Genomic DNA, 22,276 nt, shown 5'->3' on the forward strand with positions numbered 1-22,276 from the left:
AGAATCACCATCCAGTGACGTACCAGTAGAGGACGGCTCAAAATAAGGTCGAGTTGTTATGAAAGAGGGATCCTGAGCATCAATCTCCAAGTGGCGTGTTGTGCTAATCTTTTGAAGACCTGTTGATTCGACAAGCTTTACTAATTTGTCCGTTATGATTGTCATGGGCGGGCGGAGATCTGGTGATTGCTGCATTGTGGAAGAAATATCATAAGTAATTGTAACTTCTGTTAATGTTTTAGTTGGTGAACATTTACATCATTAGAATTGCTGCAAGAATATATTTTTTGTTAAAGGATAGAGATTTCCTCCTTGATTACAGGGCTACGTCCTTGATTCTTCCCTTGATTTTGATAACAGGGCTGCGCCCCTGCCTTATTCTTCTCCTTGACTATAGGGTTGTGCCCCTGATTCTTCTCTGTAACCATCTGTGATGTACACCATTGATCTATATATTCACACGACAGCCACTCCTATAGGTGTGGATTATTTCATCTAACATGGTACCAGAGTCAAGGTTCTTTTAAACCACCACCTCCTCCACCCGATCCTTTCCCACCACCACCATGGCATCCATCGATTCCTCTCCCACCACCATGGCAACGATCTCCATCATTCCTCTACACCATGTTGTCACTGTTCGCCTCACCAAGAAAAATTTTCTTATATGGCGTGCGCAACTCCTTCCGTTCCTCCGCAGCTCCAAATTAGGGCATGTTCGGTTCTACCCCAATCCATATGGATTGAGAGGGATTGAGGGGGTTTCAATCCCTAGTAAATCAAAATCTCTCCCAATCCGTATCAATCCCCTCGAATCCATATGGATTGAAAATAACCGAACAAACCTCGATGGCACTATGGCTGCTCCAACCAAGGAGGTGCCTTCTTCTGCTGCCTCCGGCGCTAAGATGATGCCAAACCCGGCGTATGAAAGCTGGTGTGACCTAGATCAACAGATCCTCAGTGGTCTGCTCTCCACGGTGACAAAGGAGATCCTTTGTGATCTCACGACGGCCACAACATCCAAGGAGGTTTGGGACTCGCTGACGCGTCAGTTCTCCTCCTCAACTCGAGCTCGCGACGTGCAGCTTCGGGTGGAGCTCGCCAGCGCAAAGAAACTCGACCTCTCAGCTGCAGATTACTTTGCCAAGATCAAGGGCATTGCTGCAGAGATGGTGGCTGCTGATTGTCCTATCTCCAACGACGAGATTCTCTCTTATCTCTTTGCGGGTCTTGGAGCTGATTATGATGCTTTTGTGACCGCCATGACCACAAAAACAGAGCCACTCTCTTGATGACACGTATGCGCATCTTCTCGTCTACGAGCAGCGCCAACTGCAGCATCACGCCGAGCAACAGGTTCACTGTGCATGGGCCAACTTTGCTGGCCGCGGTGGTGTTAGGGCCTAAGGAGGCCCACGGAGGGGCTGCAGTAGCAGCTGCCATGGGCCCTCTAAGGGCTTATTCGTTTTGGAGTGGATTGAGGGGGATTGGAGGGGATTAAATCCCCTCCTATACAAATTTGTATAGGAGGGGATTTAATCCCCTCCAATCCCCCTCAATCAACTCCAAAGCGAACAAGCCCTAAGGGGGATTAGATAAGGATAGTTAGAGATAAGATTAGAAGATTAGTTGAGATTATTTAGGAGATTAGTTGAAATTATCTAGGAAGGTTATCAGTTAGTAGTTTGTTGATAGTTTTTAGGAGAGTTTTAAGGAGATAAGGATCTCTAGCTAGATAGGGGCAACCAGCTAGCCTATTTATGTAATCAATGGATGAGAAATAAAGTAAGCAACAATTAGAAGGGAGAAACCCTCCTCTTGCTCGGCCGTGGGCAGAGGCCTCCGGCCGACGTTCCTGCCCATCGATACACCTCTCTAATCCCTCACCGATCTAGCGACCATAACATCTGGTATCGGATAGCTTGGGTTTCGATCTGATCCCATGGCTTCTGCTGCCAATTTCGCGGCGTCATCCTGGCAACCGGCGTCCCCATCTCCATGGACTGTGTCGTATGTCACCTTCGTCACGTCGTCCTGGCAACCGACGTCCCCATCTCCATGGGCAGCGTCGTATGCCACCTTCGTCACGCCATCCTGGCAATCGGCGTCCCCATCTCTATGGGCAACATCGCCTGTCAATTTTGTCACCACATCCTGGACGCCGGCGTGCCCATCTCCAGGGACAACACCAAATTTTGTCACATCTTCGTTGACGGCGTCTCCGTCCCCATGGGAGACGCCACTAGGGGCAGCCACAGCTCAACAATCACCAGCTCCATCGATGGGGGACTTGTGGACCAACATAAGGGCTGATCTCGCAAAGATGCAAGCCACACTCCAGAAGGTTGAGCAAGGGCTGCTGCAAATCAAGGTAGCAGTGCAACATGAGCAGCACCACCTGGCGTTGTCCGCACGGCTCCAGACGTCGGCGGCTGTGGGCATACAAGCTGCTGCTCGTGGCTTCCTTGCATGACGGAGAGTGCGGGAGATGCGCCGGCAGATGCTCGAGGCGGCCTTGGTGACGGTTGACCTCGGCACATGGGGGCGCGACCTCGCCCTGTCGGACGGCCATCAGCAGTGGCACCGGGCCGCTATCTCCAAGTGCGAGCATGGTACATATCCCGCGGGCGACAAACTTAAACTCTACGGTAGTGGCGGTAAGGAAGGCACTCCCCTCGTCATCGGCAAGGGCGCACTATTCAACGCCACCACATTCCGCTATCGGCCGCCACGAGGGCGCCTCCGATGGTTATTGTTGCGACCTATTCCAGGTGGTCGTCCATATGCTCCCCTTTCGTCTAGATGGCGTCCATGGGATCCAGGTGGCTGCACACGTGCAAGTCCAATGCGCGGAGGGTGTCCGCCTTATCTTATGGGGTGAAAAAAAATTCAGATTCGGAATAATTAGATAAGCCGAGATGTAAAAGGCTTGTCTTCTAGGTGTCTGGTTTTGGGTCAAGTAGACTCGGTCTTTGAGCACCCGTCATGCTGCAGCTCGAGGACGAGCTGCTTGTCCAGGAGGGGTGTAGTGTCAGGGCCTAAGGAGGCCCACGGAGGGGCTGCAGTAGCAGCTGCCATGGGCCCTCCAAGGGGGATTAGATAAGGATAGTTAGAGATAAGATTAGAAGATTAGTTGAGATTATTTAGGAGATTAGTTGAAATTATCTAGGAAGGTTATCAGTTAGTAGTTTGTTTAGAGTTTTTAGGAGAGTTTTAAGGAGATAAGGATCTCTAGCTAGATAGGGGCAACCAGCTGGCCTATTTATGTAATCAATGGATGAGAAATAAAGTAAGCAAGAATTAGAAGGGAAAAAACCCCTCTTGCTCGGCCGTGGGCAGAGGCCCCCAGCCAGCGCCCTGTGAACAGTAATCGCGAGTACTGTTCACGCATGAACAGTACCGCCCCACCTCCACCAGCACCTCCAACCATCGAATTGCCTCTCTAATCCCTCACCGATCTAGCGACCATAACATCTGTCTGTGGTCATGGCCGCAGTGACCGCAGTCGAGGCCGCACTTCTTCCAGGGGCAGCTTCTCCTGTCGCCATGATGCGCGTGGTGACTGGCAAACCAGCAACGGTCGCCCCCCATGCTAGATTTGTGGCAAAACTAGCCACACGGCCCTTCGTTGTTGGCATCGCATATTCGCATGGATGACAGCTATCAGGAGGAATCACACTCGGCGGCTCTGGCGTCCACATCTTCATACACGGTTGACCCCAACTGGTACAACGACACCGGTGCTACCGTCCACATCACCAGCGATCTCGACTAACTCGCTGTTCGGGACCAATACAAGGGAGGAGAACACGTGCAAGTCGGCAATAGCGCAGGTTTGCGAATTATGCATATTGGTCACTCTTCCATTAATACTACTACTCGTCCTCTTGTTTTGCGCAATATCTTGCATGTTCCTAAAATATCAAAACATCTTCTATTTGTCCATTGTTTTTCACGTGATAATGATGTTTTCTTTGAATTCCATCCTTGGCATTTCTCCATAAAGGATCGCAAGTCAGGGAAAAGTCTTCTGGACGGGCGGTGTGAATGCTCAAGCCCTTCGACATCGATGTCCTCAAACATGCACAAGTCAGTCGCACCATGAGCCGCACCGATTGGCATGCACGGCTTGGTCATCCAGCCTCTTCAATTGTTAGGTCTATTTTGCATCTAAATAATATCTCGTGTTCCAATGAGTCCATTCCTTCTGTTTGTAATGTGTGTCAAGTAAAAGTCATCAACTTCCTTATTCCCATTCAGTGCATCGCTCTACATATCCTTTGGAAATGATTTACTCTGATGTGTGTGTTAGAGTGTTAGGCCTGTTAAGGCTAGGCCCATGTGGCCCATGTAAAACACTATATAGCTAACCTGTTGGGTTAGCCCTAATCAATGGAATCCGTGGGACTAACATGGTATCAGCCTAGGTCTATCCCTTAGCCGCCGCCTAGGGTTTTCCCCTACAGCCGCCGCCGCCGCTTAGGGTTTCTTCCTCTCCCCTACAGCAGCCGCCGCCGCTGCTGCCCCTCCCAGGCGGCCCATCCGCCGCTGCTACTCCTCTCAGGCGGCCCGGCGCCGCCGCTGCTCATCCCAGGCGGTAGCCGCCGCCGCTACTCCTCCCAGGCGGCTCGGTGTCGCCGCTGCTCATCCCAGGCGGCCCAACCGCCGCCGCCGCTGATCCTCCCTGGTGTGCGCGCCGCGCTGCTGCTCCCATGGCAGATGAGCCTTTCCCTCCCCTCTCCTCCTGGCAGCGGTCGGCTTCCCCTGGCCAGCGCGACGTCGCCGCCTCTCCTGGCCGCACGGGCCCTACTGCCGCCGTGGGGGGCCGCGCGGGCCCGGCCGCCGCTGCAACCGGTCGTGCTGCGACCGCCATGTTCGCTGGTGCGCAGCCGGGGTTCACCTCGCCGCCGGCGTTTGCCTTCGCCTCACCGTCGCCTTGGACCTCGACGCCTGCCGCTTCGTCGTGGCCCATGTCACCGGCTACGCCACCGTCCGGGCTGGTTGGTTGGGACGCGGCCGCCCTGGCTGCCTTCCAGACTCCCACTCTGACTCCGCCGATGGGTCCCGAGTGGATCGCGGACACCGGTGCTACCTACCACACCACTCCCAACCCTGGTATACTCACCTTTGTTCGCCCTCCTTCTTCCTCTCTCCCTTCGTCCATCATGGTGGCAAATGACTCGTGTCTTCCTGTCACATCTGTGGGTGCCCCTCCCGGCTCTTTTCTCATTCCCGATGTTCTTGTCGCTCCTTCTTTGATCCACAATCTTCTTTCTATTCGTCGGTTTACTGCTAATAATCCTTGTTCTGTAGAGTTTGACTCTTCTGGTCTAACTGTGAAGGACTTGACAACTCGGTGCCCCCTCCTCAGATGTGACAGCACCGGCCCCCTCTGCACCCTTCGACTTCCGCACGCCACATCTTCGTCTTCGTCACCCGACACAGCTGTTGTTTTTGCCGCCACCACATCTTCTACTACCTGGCATCGTCGCCTTGGATAGTTGGACACCCCGGACGTGATGCCTTGCTACAGCTTACTCGTAGTGCCACTATCCCAATTCCCATGTACTCGATCCCCTGAGGAGCATCCATGTCATGTGTGCCAGTTAGGCCGCCATGTTCGTCTTCCGTTTTCCACTTCTTCCTCGCATGCTACTCATAGTTTTGATCTTGTGCACTGCGATTTGTGGACTTCACCCTTTACCAGCATGTCGGGTTACAAATACTATCTTGTCGTGCTTGATGATTTTTCTCATTATGTGTGGACCTTTCCGTTGCGTGCCAAGTCTGAGACTTTCCCCACCCTCCGCCACTTCTTCGCCTGGGAGTCCACTCAGTTCGGCCTCACCATTAAGGCCGTTCAGTGTGACAACGGTCGTGAGTTCGATAACTTCGCCTCCCGTGACTTCTTTCTATCCCACGGGATGCAGTTGCGGATGTCTTGCCCGTATACCTCCTCCCAGAATGGCAAGGCTGAGCGCATGATCCACACGACTAACGACACCATCTGGACTCTTCTTCTCCAAGCGCACCTACCGCCACGTTTTTGGGTCGAGGCCCTCCACACCTCTACCTACCTTCTCAACCGTCTCCCTTCCACTGCGTGCCCGGCCCCCACTCCTCACTAGGCACTCTTCGGTACCCCTCCGCGCTATGACCACCTCCGTGTCTTTAGGTGTGCCTGCTACCCAAACACCGCTGCCACTGCTCCTCACAAGCTAGCACCCTGTTCCACCCTCTGTGTGTTTCTCGGGTACTCCCCGCACCACAAGGGCTACTGCTGCTTTGACCTCTCCTCTCGTCGGGTTCTCATCTCTCGCCATGTGGTGTTTGATGAGTCTGTATTTCCCTACTCTACCACCACACCACCCTCCTCCGACCCTGACCTTGACCTCTTCACTCCCTTTCCGACTGACGCGGTGGTCGAGCCACCTATCCTTCCTCTCTCTACAGGTACTCGCTCACCGCCTGTTGGTCCTACTCCCGGCCCGGTGCCTTGCCCGGGTCCGGTGGTGTCGCCTCTCCGCGAAGCCCCGTCTACGATCGCCCCCGAGCCGAGCGGGGGTGGTGGGACTGCACCGCCTACGGGGCCGTCGGTACCGACCCCTCCGGCCCGCTTCGCCCAGCCGGTACGGGTCTACCAGCGCCGGCTGCCGTCGCCGGGGTTCGCACCGCAGCCATCGCCGCCACCACCGCCGTCCCCACCGGTGCCCTACCCTCCAGCGGCACCGCCGGTGGCCCCGTCCCCAGGGACCCCTGCACCTCCGTCGCGGCCTCCTGCGGCACGGGTCGAGACGTCGGTGTACCACCCACCGCTCCTTCACCGCGACCTGCGGCACGTCCACCTGGTGGTGACGCGGCACAAGGCTGGTACCCTGCCGCCCCGTGTCCTGGCAGCCACGACCGGAGACTTGCAGGTTTCTCCGGTACCCTCCTCCGTCCGCACCGCCCTGCTGGACCCCCACTGGCGTCAGGCGATGGAGCAGGAGTACGCAGCGCTCGTCGCCAACCAGACGTGGGATCTGGTGCCACGTCCACCCGGCACCAACGTCGTCACCGGCAAGTGGATCTGGACGCACAAGCGGCGGGCCGATGGTACCCTGGAGCGGTACAAGGCTCGCTGGGTTCTTCGGGGCTTCACTCAGCGCCCCGGCGTCGACTACGATGAGACCTTCAGTCCGGTTGTGAAGTCGGCCACCGTCCGCACGGTGCTCTCGCTGGCCCTTGCTCGCTCCTGGCCAGTTCACCAGCTCGACGTCAAGAACGCCTTCCTGCACGACGCCCTCACCGAGACCGTCTACTGCTGTCAGCCGATGGGGTTTGTGGATTCCTCTCGCCCTGACATGGTCTACCGGCTCAACAGGTCCCTCTACGGCCTCAAGCAGGCCCCCCAGGCGTGGCACTCCAGACGACTGGCTACGTTCCTGGTGACACTGGGCTTCATGGAGGCCAAGTCAGACACGTCTTTGTTCGTCCACCATCATGGAGCAGAGACTGCCTAGTTGCTCCTCTACGTGGATGACATCGTCCTCACCGCCTCCAGTCAGTCCCTTATTCGCCGCCTCGTCGACGCGCTTCAGCGGGAGTTTCTGGTCAAGGATCTGGGCGTACTTCACCATTTCCTGGGGGTCACCGCTGAGCCTCGCCCCTCCGGACTCCTCCTTCACCAGCGGCAGTACACTCTTGACAATCTGGAGCGGGCCCAGATTTGTGACTGCAAGCCCTGCTCCACCCTAGTCGACACGCAGGCCAAGCTCTCAGAGGCCACGGGTGACCCGGTCGCGGACCCCACCGGCTACAGGAGTCTTGTCGGTGCCCTTCAGTACCTCACCTTCACTAGGCCGGACATCTCCTACGTCGTGCAGCAGGTCTGTCTCCATATGCACGACCCCCGAGAGCTCCACCTCGTGGCTCTCAAGCGCCTCATCCGCTAACTCCGGGGCACCGTCGACTACGGGCTGCTTCTTCACCGGTCTACCTCCTCCGAGCTGGTCGTCTACACCGACGCTGATTGGGCCGGGTGCCCAGACACTCGGTGATCCACCTCTGGCTACGCCGTCTTCTTAGGCGGCAACCTGGTGTCCTGGTCGTCGAAGCGCCAGCCGGTCATCTCTCGCTCGAGTGCCGAGGCGGAGTACCGTGATGTGGCCAACGGCGTGGCGGAGGCTGCCTGGCTCCGGCAGCTCCTCGCCGAGCTTCACAGCCCCCTGTCCAGGAGCACGTTGGTCTACTGCGACAACATCAGCGCGGTCTACCTCTCCACCAACCCAGTGCAGCACCAGCGGACCAAGCATCTCGAGATCGATCTGCACTTCTTCCGCGATTATGTCGTCGCCGGTATTGTTCGGGTCCTCCAGTCCTCCATGTCTCGACCACCTCCCTGTTTGCTGATATCTTCACCAAGGGTCTTCCGTCCTCAACCTTCGCCGAGTTTCGCTCCAGCCTCAACATCAGTAGTGGCTAGTTGCGTCTGTGGGGGATCCTATGGTGTTATGTACGTCTTCCTTTTGAGTCCATTTTTGAGTCCAGTCTGTGAACTCCGCTGCATCGGAAATCCAGACTGCGGGGGGTGTTAGAGTGTTAGGCCTATTAAGGCTAGGCCAATGTGGCCCATGTAAAACACTATATAGCTAACCTGTTGGGTTAGCCCTAATCAATGGAATCTGTGGGACTAACAGTGTGGGGTCTTGCGCCTATATCTATTAGTGGATTCAAATACTATATCAGCTTTATTGATGATTTTTCCAAATTTAGACTTATTTGATGCATGATCGTACTGAGGCTCCTCATCTCTTCTCACAGTTTCAAACCCATGTTGAGCGCCTCCTTGATCCTAAAATAAAATGTGTTCAATCCGATTGGGGAGGCTAGTATCAGAAAATTCACAACCAATTTTTTCGCTCACTAGGGATTTCTCATCGTGTTTCTTGTCCACACACTCATCAGCAAAATGGCTCTGCCGAGCGAAAACATCGACATATTGTTGAAATTGGTTTAGCCTTTCTAAGCTTTCCTCACAACCACCTATCTCATTAATCGCAAGCCTACACGAGTCATTGATAACAAAAGTCCTTTAGAGCGTCTTTTTAATGCTCCGCCTAATTATACCATGCTTCGTGTTTTTGGTTGTGCATGCTGGCCACACCTTCGTCCATATAATAAAAATAAACTTTCTTTCCGCTCCAAGCAATGTGTATTTATCGAGTATAGCTCCCTCCATAAAGGGTACAAGTGTCTTGATATTGATTCCGGTCGTGTATACATTTCTCGTGATGTCATATTTGATGAGCGTGTGTTTCCTTTTTCCAAAACAAATCATTCCCTTTCAAATCCCCCACAACAACCTTTCCTATCCCAGATACATGCACTCTACAATTGGGAAGTAGTAGTACTTATTTAAATTGTGACCATATGCATGTTCTGGTGCTTGTTGACTCTGTTATTGCAGAAAATCTGGCGGTCACCCAAACGACTGGCATCTGAAGAAGCTGAAAGCTCTGGTGCTCATCCAATCCAGCTGCCACCCGCAATTTTCTCTCCAAATGGTGCAGCCGCAGCAGACGTGCCTCAGTCGTGCCCTGTTGGATTTTCTCCGGTTGATGATGGGCTCGACCAGGAGCTACAACAGTCTACTGTGCGCATATCTGCACCAAACGTGATGGCTGATTCTCCTCCAAATCAAGGTGATAATGCTCATGATTTTGTGGCTCCTGTAACAGATCCGATTATAGTGCCTACTGCGTCCAATGTTCCTAATAACCAGGGACATCATTATGGCACGTGTCTTCGGCATAATATTCGCCAACCCAAGAAGCGCACAGATGGCACTGTCACTTATTCTATGATTCGAACATGTAGTGTTGAACCTTCATCACATGTGCAAGCTCTAGGCCATCCCCTGTGGAGACAAGCTGAGTGATGAATTTCAAGCTTTGATTCACAATAAGACATGGCATCTAGTTCCTCCTCGTGCTGGTCTTAATATTATTGACTGCAAATGGGTATTCAAATTAAAACAGAAATCCGATGGTTATATTGATCGTTATAAAGCACGCTTGGTCGCTAAAGGCTTCAAGCAACAGTACAGGGTTGATTATGATGATACTTTTAGTCCTGTTGTGAAGCCCACGACTATTCGGATCTTATTATCTTTGGCTGTTACTCGAGGATGGAGTATACGTCAAATTGATATTCAAAATGTCTTTCTTCACGGACTTCTCAATGAAGATGTGTATATGCGACAACCTCCTGGATTTGTTGATGGTGTGCATCCCACTTATTTGTGCAAATTGGATAAATCTCAATACGGTCTCAAGCAGGCCCCTCGAGCATGGTTTTCTCGTTTTAGTGTGAAGCTCATTGATCTTGGTTTTCATGCCTCTAAAGCTGATGTTTCCCTCTTTATCTTCAACAAAGAGGGTGTGCAGATGTACATGCTTATTTATGTTGATGACATTATTATCATCAGCTCTTCACCTATGGGTACCGATCATCTCCTGGCACAGCTACAAACAACCTTTGTTGTAAAAGATCTTGGCACTCTAAGCTATTTTCTTGGCATTGAGGTTCGGCATTCTCCTCAAGGCCTAGTCTTAATGCAGCACAAGTATATCAAGGACTTGTTATCTCGGACCAATATGCTTGCCTCTAAAGGCGTCACTACACCTATGGTTCCGACAGATAAACTTGTTCTTCATGGTGGCACCCCGTTATCTACTGATGATGCGACAAAATATCGAAGTGTAGTTGGGGCCCTTCAGTACATCCTCTTGACTCGGCCGAATCTCTCCCTATTGTGTTAACAAAGTATGCCAGTTTATGTCCGCACCAACAAGTGATCACTGGGCTGCGGTTAAAAGCATACTTCGTTATCTTCGTGATACTATTGACATGGGCTTATGCTTCACTCGATTAGAGTCGTTATTGATTAGTGCTTTTTCAGATGCTGATTGGGCTGGTAGCTCTGATGATAGGCGCACACCGGTGGCCATGCCATTTTTCTGGGGACTAATCTTGTTTCTTGGAGTTCACGAAAGCAATCCACAGTTTCTCGCTCCAACACTGAGGCAGAATATAAAGCCGTCGCGGACACCACTGCTGAGATTATCTGAATACAGGTTCTCCTCTGCGAGTTGGGGATTTCTATTCCTCGTGCACCGAGTTTATGGTGTGATAATATTGGCGCCACATATCTATGTGCAAATCCGATTTTTCATTGATGTATGAAGCACGTTGAGGTGGACTATCATTTCGTCAGAGAGCGAGTATCAAGCCGCCAACTTGAAGTTCGACCAATTGCATCCAAGGATTAGTTGGCTGATATCATGACTAAACCACTGTCGTTCACGCCTTTTGGTAGCAGTCGACGCAATCTGAACCTAGTCACCCTACATCCAGATTGAAGGGGGTGTTAAAGGATAGAGATTTCCTCCTTGATTACAGGGCTGCGTCCTTGATTCTTCCCTTGATTACAGGGCTGCGCCCCTGCCTTATTCTTCTCCTTGACTACAAGGCTGCGCCCCTGATTCTTCTCTGTACCATCTGTGATGTACACCATTGATCTATATATTCACACGGTAGCCACTCCTATAGGTGTCGATCATTTCATCTAACATTTTTCAGTCCTAATGTTTTACGGTTTATATACACAAAAACTCTTAAGCCTTTTGAACTAAGACTATCTTCAACTATATTCTCTATATCCAGTCTTCTCTAAAAAAAACTCTCCTGTGTATCTCATTCCTCTCCAACAGTGGCATTTATATCTCATCCTCTATACGTTAAATACTCATATCGGAGACATATTTTGCTTTAGACTTTTGTATGTATGATGTATTTATCATACACTCAAATGACTTGTACATATTTTAGTTTTATTTTATCTATTGTTTGAAGTATAAAAATAAACTGGAGGAGCGAGTCACTATATATAGAGGATAGAGAAGTGTCTTTTATATTTAAAGGACACCACTGAGCATACAGAGAAGATGAAATTTCATAGGGTAGGAGAACCGTTGGAGTCGGTGTAACACCAGGCATGCCTCCACAACTTACACCATCTGCAACGCTCAAAAATTAAAAGAAAGTATGTATCAGGAAAGAGAATGGAGAATTACCTTGACGCAAAGCAAGATGATAATGCCTAATGAAGAGATAGCTTTAGGTGGCATAGAGCCACTTATTCTTGGATCAGTAATTCTTTCCAATGAATCAAGATCATCAAGATGAGGAGCTGCCCAATCTACTAGAAACTGATCACTTTGCCTTCTTGAACTGAAGAGGAAACACCCTTTAGTTAGAAATCCATACTGCAACTTTGGTACAAAAGAAAACTGAGAATACATACCTGTCAAAAGCCTTTTGCCCAGTCAAAAGCACAAGCAAAATAACACCAAAACTGTAAATATCAGCTTTGATGTCATTTGCTCCAGGATCACTAAGCTCAGGGGCAGCATAGCCTTTAGCACTGATGATAGCTTCTGAATCCTTCTGTTCAGGTTGGGAAGTGTTATTTTGAAAAACATAATTAAATGAACAACCATTAACGGGCAGCTGACCGAATTATAGGAACTCAATTTCAAATATTCGGCAAGCAAACAATAAAGTAATGTTCATTTTTGTTAACGAAAAAAAAATTATTATCACATAATTTTTCGCAGGGAGGGGAAGATTACGACACGAGTAGTACTTCAGGGTACAATACACTAATGGGATGTTTGGTTTGAGAAACGCTACAGTCAAAATGAGGTGGTGTATCATGATTTCATTCCCCAAATTTGGTGGGATGACCTCATTCCTCATGTTAGTACTAAATAACTATGAGGAATGAAGTGATAATTGATCAACTTATTCATCCACAAACCAAACAAAAAAATAAGGAGTGAGAAGATGGTGGACTAGCTCATTCCTCAAACCAAACAACACCCTATAATTTTCTTAATACGTTTGGAGGAAAATATCAAGCAAGGAAGCTAAACAAATTAGACCAATATTTCATAAGCACAAACATCCGAGAGTATGTTCTGTGATAAATCTCGATTTTGTATAAAGACGGTTTTGTTGGAATTCATATTCCAATCAGAAGATATCATGATCATTTATGCATTAGGATAAAACGGATGATCGGCGTTCAAGGCACAACTTGATCCTAGAATTAATTAAATACTCCCTCCATCCTAAATTACAAGTCAACTTTTCTATAGAATAGTGAAAAGCCTAACCCTAGAATAGGGTGGGCACTGTATTAATAGACCAAACAACTGTCTAACCCTATAATAGGGTGGGCAGTGTATTAATAGACCAAACAACTGAGCCAGGCCCATTACAAGGGACGGGTATCTAACCCCCCCCCCCCCCCCCCCCCCCGCAGTCACAACTCTATCCTGTACAGATGTTGAGACTGGACCAAAAGTCTAGGAATACACTGAATGGTAGCCCCTTGGTGAAGATGTCGGCGAACTGTAGCGTTGTGCGGACGCTGAGGACCCGAACATCGCCTGCAGCGACATGCTCTCGAACGAAGTAAAGGTCGATCTCCACATGCTTCGTGCGCTAATGCTGCACGGGATTAGTGGAGAGGTAGACGGCGCTGACGTTGTCGCAGTAGACTAGGGTGGCACGCTGGAGGGGGTTGTAGAGCTCGTGGAGGAACTGGCGCATCCGGGAAGCCTATGCCACGCCGTTGGCCACAGCGGGAGACGACAGGGTGCCGCTTGGCGGCCCAAGAGATGAGGTTGGCGCCCAAGAACACGGCATACCCGGAGGTGGACCGGCGTGTGTCGGGGCAGTCAGCCCAGTCAACGTCGGTGTAGACCACAAGATCCGACGTCGAGGATGGTCGGAGGAGGAGGCCGTAGTCGAGTGAGCCCCGAAGGTATCGCAGAATCCGCTTGAGAGCGGTGAGGTGGGGCTCCCGTGGTGTGTGCATATGAAGGCACACCTGCTGAACGGCGTAGGCGATGTCGGGCCGGGAGAAGGTGAGGTACTTGAGTGCACCTGTCAAGCTCCGGTAAGACTTCGCGTCGGCTACCGGGGGTTGTCGTCCTCGGAGAGCTTCGCCTGGGTGTCAACAGACGTGGAGCAGGGCTTGCAGTCGGACATGCCAACCCGCTCCAGAATGTAGATGGCGTACTGACGCTGGTGCAAGAAGAGACCCTGGGGCCAGCGTTCGGCAGTGATGCCGTGGAAGTGATGGAGAGGCCCCAGGTCCTTCATCGCAAACTCCCATTGGAGGGCGATGATAGTGCGCTGTAGGAGATCGACGGTGGATGTCGTGAGCACAATGTCGTCAACGTAGAGGAGGTAGACGATGTCCTCGCCCCGCTGGTAGATGAAGAGAGATGTGTCCGACTTGGCCTTGACGAAGCCGATGGAGTCCAAAGCGGCTGTACCAGGCCCACGGCGCCTGCTTGAGGCCGTAGAGTGAGCGGTTCAGCCGGCAGACCAGGTCCAGGTTGGCGGCGTCGATGAAGCCAATGGGCTGGCTGCAGTAGACAGTCTCCGTCAGAGTGCCATGAAGGAAGGCGTTCTTGACGTCGAGCTGGTGGATCGCCCAGTTCCAGGAGAGGGCGAGGGAGAGGATGGCGCGGACGGTGGCGAACTTGACGACGGGGCTGAAGGTCTCATAGTAGTCCATGCCGGGGCGCTGGGTGAAGCCCCGAAGAACCCAGCGGGCCTTGTAGCGGTCGAGGGAGCCATTCGAAGTCAGCTTGTGGCGAAAGAGCCACTTGTCAGTGACCACATTGGTGTCGGGAGGACGTGGCACTAGGTCCCAGGTGTGGTTGGCCAGCAGGGCCGCATACTCCTCCATGGCCCGATGCTAGTGAGGGTCGGCGAGGGCGGTGCGAACGGAGGAGGGGACCGAGGAGGCGTCCGGTGGAGTAGCGGTCGTATCGACGGCTAGGATCAGCCTGTCGACAGGCCGAAGAACACCAGCGGCACGGCGAGTCACCATGGGGTGAGTGCCCGAGGTCGCGGTGAATGGCGACCGGGTGGTACACCGATGGCTCAGGGGCCACGGGCATGCGGGGTCGGCGAATCAGGCCGCGCTCGTCGAGGGGTCCGTGGGCGTCGAGGGAGGAGCGCTCCCACGGCGCCGGTAGACGATGGCGGGGTCAGCGAAACAGGTCCCGCTCGTCGATGGGGCCGAAGTCGTCGGGGCCGCACGAGGTGCAGGTGGGGTCGACGGGGCCACGCGTGGCACAGGCGAGGTTGACGGGGTCGTGCGTGGCGCAGGCGAGGTCGACGGGGCCGCGCATGGCGCAAACGAGGTCGCTCGTGGTGCAGGCAGGGTCGACGGGGACACACGTGGCGCAGGCAGGGTCGACTGGAACGCGAGTGGCGCAGGCAGGCGTGCTAGTGGGGGTGTCGAAGCCACATTTGGTAGGCACGGGGTCGTCGGGGCCGCACGAGAGGGCGGTGAAGCTGTGCGAGGTGTGGGTAACGGTGGAGGCGAGGTGCCTAGGAGGGATGGGTACTCGGATCAGACTCAAGGAGGGAGTCGAGATCGGTGGGTTGGGAGGAGCCAGCAAGGGGAAACACATCTTCGTCGTAGACGACATGGCGAGAGATGATGATGCAATGGGAGGTGAGGTCAAGACAGCGATACCCCTTGTGGTCAGGAGAGTAGCCAAGGAAGAGGCAGCGAGTGGAGCGTGGAGACAGCTTATGAGGAGCAGTGGTGGAAGTGTTGGGATAGCAGGCACAGCTGAACACACGAAGGCGGTCATAGGAGAGGGTCGTGTCGTATAGGGCGAAGTGGGGGTGGTGGCTCACTGCCTTCGATGGGAGGCGGTTGAAGAGGTGGGTGGCTGTGTGTAGGGCCTCTGTCCAGTAGCTAGTAGGAAGAGACGCCTGGAAGGAGGCAGTGGATCATGTTGGTGCTAGTGAGTAGGGATGAAAACGGAAACGGTAATTTTCGGATACCGGAGATCGTTTTCGAAATTTTATCGAAATTTAGGTCTAAACGGAAACGGAAACGGTTACCGAAAATACGGAAACGGAATCGGTAGAAAAACTCGGAATCGGAAACGGAAATGGTTTGGGTCTCTTCCGACCGTTTCCGGAAATTACCGTTTTTATTCGGTATTTTACCGTCGGTAATAAATTCGGTATTTTTCAGAAAAAATATTAAATCTGAACTGATCTTTATAAATTCATCTTAGCTTAGAAAAATATAAAACTAATTTTATTATTTTTCTAAAATCAAGATCTATCTAATGGTATATAGTTTAGAATCGTTTGAAACTTTTATAAATCTTATTTATGCTTTCTTACCTCTTATTACTCTTGATACATATATTCACAATTTGAATGAGAACTTAAGAAGTACCAAGAGGACACTAATTATATTGACTGTACCAAGTAGTAGGTGTATAAATAGAATGTAAGTGCCATATCATTATACACATCTTGATTCTACTTTATTTAAATACATAATAATGATTTTATTGTTTTATTGTTTCTTACTTTATATATTTATTGTGACCTGCTACCTTATATATTATTATTAATTTTATATAAATGTATGACTTACGTGAATTTTTGAAGTCAATTGAGGATACAAGTTACAGTTTTTACCGATCGAATTTTTAGATTCCGATCGTAACCGGTGTAATTTTCGTACCGAACTTTCGTTTCCGATGTTTCCGAATTACCGATATCGTTTTCGTTTCCAGAGTTACTGTTTTCGATCTCGTTTCCGAGAAAAAAATATGAAAATGAAAATGGTTTTTGTGTTTACCGATCGTTTCCGACCGTTTCCACCCCTACTAGTGAGAATCATGCGCTCGGTCCGGCCATTCTGGGCCTAGGGGCACGAGAGGCGCAATTGGACGCCACTGGTGAGGAAGAACGATCGAGAGGCGTGGTTGTCGAACTCGCGGCCATTGTCACACTGCAGTGCACGGATCGGGCGACGGAACTGGGTGGAGACCCAGGCGAAGAAGTGAGTGAGGGTGGTAAATGTGTCGGACTTCAATCGAAAACGAAAAGTCCATAGAAAATGAAGTCTGGCGGCCAAGCTGACATGCATGACAAAGGCCCTCAAAATGTCCCCTATTACAAGAAGAATCTAAAGTGGTGGAAAGTTTGGTCATGACGTCAGGTCCTGGGTGGCCGAGACGACGATGCCAAGTGGTGGTGGTGGTGGTGGAGGCCAGGACGGGAGGTGGAGACACGTCGGTGGATGACGGTCGGAGCGTGTAGAGGGGACCGACGCTGTCACATCGGGCGAGAGGGGTCCTGGTGGCCAAATTCTTCACAGAAAAACCGGTAGTGTCAAACTCAATGGAACAAGAATTGTCGGTGGTGAACCAATGGACAGAAAGGAGATTGTGAGTGATGTGAGGGGCTACGAGAACGTCGTTGAGGTAGAACGGTCCAGGGAGTACCGAGGCACCTAAAGAGGTGACCGGAAGAGTGGAACCGTTTCCAACGACGATCGAGATAGGGTGTGTGGTAGGAGGTGGGTTTGAGCGAGAGAGCATGCCTGTGGTGGGAGTGGTGTGATAGGATGCACCGGAGTCGATGACCCAGTCAGAAGGCGGTGGGGCCAACACCATGGTGCTGTATGCGGAGGCGAGGGCGACAGGGTCCCAGCCTGCAGCAAACGAGGACAATAGTGTCGTGGTAGACGGTCCCGTAGGCGGGAGCTGAGGCGGGGCCTGGGTCGGTGGTGGCACACCGTAAGGAGGCATGTCATTGGCGGGCGGCGTAGTCGGGAGAGTCGGTGCCGGCGCCGGAGGACGGGAGGCGCTGGGGGCCTGACCCGACCACATGGAGATGGTGTCGGTCCACGGGTTGTAGAACAACGGCCAACTCTGCCCCCCCCGGCCGGTGGGACCTCCACGAGAGGAGCCGCCGCCCCCACGTCCGCCCTTGCGGGGGCGATGGCCGCCGTCGATGGTGGACTGTTGACGAGGGGCCGGAGGAGACGCAGTAGGGGGCCGAGCGTAGGTCCCGGGCGCCAAGGGTGGTGCTGTAGAGGGCCGGTGCCGGGGTGGGAGCCTCATGCGTCATGGTGAGCTCCTCGAGGATAAGCTCATTCCGCACCGCATGGAAGGTGGGAAAGGGCACAGTCCTCTTGATAAGAGCCTTCAGGTGACCATAGCGAGGGCTGAGGCCACGCAGGAGGTTCAGCACCAAGGTGTGGTCCGCCACCGGCTCGTCGAGATCGCGGAGGGAGTCCGTCAGGCCCTTCATCTGGCGGCAGTACTCCCCCACGGTGAGTTCCCCCTAGGAGAACTGGTGGAACTGGGCATCGACGTGAAGAGCTCGAGCGTCCCAATTCCCGAGGAATTGTTCCTCGAGGGCGAGCCACGCCTGATGGTCCGTGTCCGCCTGGTCGCGGATGATGTCCTGGAGCTCGACGGTGATAGTTCCGTGGAGCCAGGAGAGCACCACAGTGTCCATCAGGGACTAGGCCGGGGACGGCGAGGTGGCGATGTCGTCAAGGACGTGGTCGTCCAGGGCGTAGCGCCGTAGGGTGAGGCGGACCTACCCTCTCCAGCGAGGGTAGTGAGAGGACGTCGGGTCCAGAACGATGGACACGAGGGACCGAATGTTGTGAAGTCTGGTGGCCTGTGCGTGGAGGACGGCGATGTGGTCGGCGTCGAGTCCAGTGGCAAGAGGTGCCTCGGGAGTCATCGGGGGTGTTTTCGGGGCGACCGAAGGTTGCCCGAGAAGACGTTGAGCGATTGCCATCTAGGCGGTGAGAGCGGCGCTCATGGCACGCTCTTGTTGCAGGACAATGGTCGCAACGCGCTCGCGGGAAGCCTCCACGATCGCCTGTATGGTAGCGATGGCGGTGACTAGTGCCGACGAGGTCGACGGGGGGGGGGGGCGGTGGCATCGGCCCACGTAGTGGTTGCGCGGGCGGAGAAGCCCGGTGGGGAACCGCGTCGCCGCAGCAGCTGTTGTTGCGCAGTGGGAGAGGCGTCGGGAGGGGCCCGAGGCCGAAGATGTAGGGGGCCCCAACGACAGCGAGCTCGCTGTGGGGGCCATGGGGAAGAGGGCCGGCGAGGGGGTGCTGGTCGGGGTTGACGCCCAGGGCGGCCGTCGCACCGACGAGGGCAACAAAGTTGGTTGCGCCCATGGGGACGGGCAGGGAAGGGGCCGCACCCAGGGAGACACCGACCGACGGCAGGCTGGCGGCGCCCGCGCGCAGGCCCGCAGCGACGCGCGCGCCAGGGCCGGCTGCGAGGCCGACGGCAGAGCCCGCGGGCAGAGCCGCGACGCCGTTCACGCCTTGGCCGGCAGCCAGGCCGACGGCGGCGTCCGCGCTGGGGCCGGTGGCCGCGTCAGCGCCGGCGAGGTGGCGGCGGCGCCTAGGGTTGCGGCTGGGGCCGGCGGTGCCAGGAGAAGGGGGAGGGAAAGTTGTGGTCGAGCCTGGGGAGGTGGCCGGTGGCGGCTGGGGGAGAAGGGGAGGGGAAGCTACGGCTGGCCAAGGGGAGGTGGCGGCGGCGGCTGCAGGGAGGGGAGGGAGGCTGGTGTGGCTCTGGTACCATGTAGAATAGTGAAAACCCTAACCCTAGAATAGGGTGGGCAGTGTATTAATAGACCAAACAACTGCCTAACCCTAGAATAGGGTGGGCAGTGTATTAATAGACCAAACAAGTGGGCCAGGCCCATTACAAGGGACGGGTATCTAACATTTTATAATTTTCTGTTATGCATATACATTATGTCTAGGTACATAGCAAAATCTATGTACATAGAAAAGCCAAAAGGACTTATAATTTGAAACGAAAAGAGTAGATAACTATATAGTCATACTAAAGATTCCATACAAAGTAGGACTACTATCCTTAGTAGCTGGGAAACGTGAGGGCACTGACCATTCTCGTGGTGCTAACAAAATGGCTTAACTTGGCTAACCCACAGTCACAGAGGTAGGGCATGAGCTGAGCATCAAGCAAAATATTTCTAGCTTTAATGTTTCCATGGGCAACTGGAGGGGAATATGTCAAGTGCATGTATCTGCACAGGTAAAGATACATGTAAAAATTCGGAAAGCTAATGTCCGTATAGAATTTCAAAAATCAAAGAGGCGTACATCATCAGTTCCACTCTAACTAATACTACTGAAGTTTGCACTAAGAAAAAATCCCTATTAATAACCACGTTGTACAAAAGAAATTAGGTGAAAGTAATTTGCTCAGTGTAATTCTTACTCCAGAGCATAGGCAACTCCAAGAGCAATCTTCATCCGAGCTTTCCATGACAAAGCCATGGATCTTGTGGCTGGTGCAAACAAAATATCATCAAGAGAGCCATTTTCTGCATATTCATATAGAAGTGCACAATGTTCAAACTCCACACAATATCCCACGAGCGCACTGATATTGGGGTGTTTTAATCTGGAGACATTCCAAAGCATGTCCATTAATTCATCTTGTTCTGACAATGACAGATCTACCATGTCAATCCTCTTGATAGCAAGGAGCTGTGAACATATTGACAATTTTTTTAGTAAAATTATAGAGAATCATGATCTCTAAATCAGTACTTCAATATTTAGAAAAATCACAAACTTTTCATGTTACTGGACAACAAATTTACGTTAAGACATGAGAACTTATTTCACGAGTGACATATTACACTACAAATTCCATCCTCCTTGTGCCTCAAAGGTAAATCTTACCGAGACTCAAAGACATTAATAAAAAGAAAAGCATGTATTTCCTCCCCTCACAGCAACCCCTCTCATCACAACCTTTCTTTAGTCAGAGGATACCTCCCCCGACCTGCTTATACTTTTTTTCTAAACGCCGACCTGCTTATACCTGATGTCCACTATCCAACACAACCGGATAGGTAAACAAAAGCTTGTTACTCATGCAAGCAGTAAATAGGAATTCCCATAACAAGATATTAGAGTTATTGTTCTCCTATTGTAATGGGCTGGCTTTGTGTAATGGGTATAGGCCCAACTGTTCTATATAAATATATCTTCCAATTCTAATTAGGATTAGGGTTTCCAACATGGTATCTAGCTAGGTCTCTTTTTTCCCACCTCCTCTCCCCAGCTGCCACCTCTAGTGTCACGTTACCGTCGTCGCCACAGGCCCATGGCCCTCGGCCAGCCTTCCCCTGGCGCCGACCCTTTCCTCTTAGCACCAGGCGCAGGCGTCCTCGCCGGAGCCGCCCCTACTCCCGACACCTCCCCTGCTCGCGCCCCCACCCCAGAGCCACGTCGAGCGCCGCTGCCTCCCCTGCAGCCCTTTTGCCGGAGCCACGTCGGACGTCGCGCTGTTGCCCGTGGCTGCCTCCCCTCTTCTCGTCACGGGCGTGGCCTCCCATGGTCTGCATGCGACCGCCCTCCACCTCCTCTGCACGGAGGCAGCAGTCGCCGGCTCTAGCCTGGCCCCCGCCGGCAACAACCCGACCCTCGACGCCACACCCACGGCGGCCCCCTTCCTCTTCTCTGTCGATGCTACCACCTTCCTCGTGCCCGCCTCCCATACCAACGCCCTCCATGGCTTCCCGGCCTCCTGTGTCGCTGTGCCTCTCCCGCCACCGGGCCCTTGCGCGCCTGCGTCGTCGTCCGGCCACTATACGCTCGCCTTCACCGCGACGGTCGTGCGTCCCCCTGCTCCTGCGGGTGCCTGTCCCCCTCCACAATCTCTCGCGATTCCCTGCCATGGCATAGCCATGCGCGCCCTTACCAACGCCGCACCTTCTCTGCACGGCGTGTCGCTCGCCACCACGCAACCCACTCCCCATTGTGTGCCCTTTGCTGTCACACAGCCCTCTAGTGTGGTTGGCGCATCGCTCGCCGTCAACGGCCCTCTCCCTTTTCCAGCGCCAACGCGGGTTCCTACGCAAGCTTCCGTCGCACGCTCGACGCCCGTCCTCCGCTCTGTCGCGGTTCCTCTGCCTCCTACTGTGTGTGTCTCCCTTCATGATGGTCTGCTTCTCGGAGCCACTTTCGTGGCATTTGATCAGGTCCTGTACCCTGTACTCTGTGAGTACGTCGAGCTTTACCCTCGGGAGGGGCACCACGCTTACTGTTTTTGTCCCCCATCACCGTGATTGTCTCCATGACGATCGAGACCCTATCTTCTTCCCCGCCCATGGTTGTCGTAAGCATGTACATTGTCGTCCCCAACACCCCTTCTAGTGGCTCTATGGGGGTGTCCCCGATGGCTCTCTCGTCCTTCCCCATATCATCGCGGCCTCTTCCTCCCACCGACTGGGTCGCTAACTCCATCGCTCGTTCCATACCACTCCCGATCCCAGAGCTATCTCTCTACCTCATCCCCATAATCCCACC

At 53.0% G+C, this 22,276-nt stretch overlaps 1 protein-coding gene across 7 annotated transcripts in view; it reads right to left on the bottom strand.

Moving 5' to 3' along the window:
- The window catches only part of LOC103654843 (protein STRUBBELIG-RECEPTOR FAMILY 8), a 35,681-nt gene that overhangs the window by 1,590 nt on the left and 11,815 nt on the right, over positions 1 to 22,276 (bottom strand). For 5 of the 7 annotated variants that reach the window (XR_002750448.2, XM_023302245.2, XM_008681667.4 and 2 more), the window contains exons 12-16: positions 20,175 to 20,446; positions 19,839 to 19,980; positions 12,350 to 12,492; positions 12,120 to 12,276; positions 24 to 189 (exon numbers count right to left, since the gene is read on the bottom strand). Coding sequence is in view for 6 of the 7 variants with exons in the window: in XM_023302245.2 (XP_023158013.1) it covers positions 24 to 189; positions 12,120 to 12,276; positions 12,350 to 12,492; positions 19,839 to 19,980; positions 20,175 to 20,446 (880 nt within the window). In the remaining variant the exon portion in view is untranslated. The remainder of the gene's footprint in view (positions 1 to 23; positions 190 to 12,119; positions 12,277 to 12,349; positions 12,493 to 19,838; positions 19,981 to 20,174; positions 20,447 to 22,276) is intronic. The other 2 variants (XM_023302246.2, XM_035967557.1) reach the window with 1 other exon arrangement.

Source organism: Zea mays, chromosome 4 (assembly GCF_902167145.1).
Source record: "Zea mays cultivar B73 chromosome 4, Zm-B73-REFERENCE-NAM-5.0, whole genome shotgun sequence".
Classification (NCBI taxonomy): domain Eukaryota; kingdom Viridiplantae; phylum Streptophyta; class Magnoliopsida; order Poales; family Poaceae; genus Zea; species Zea mays.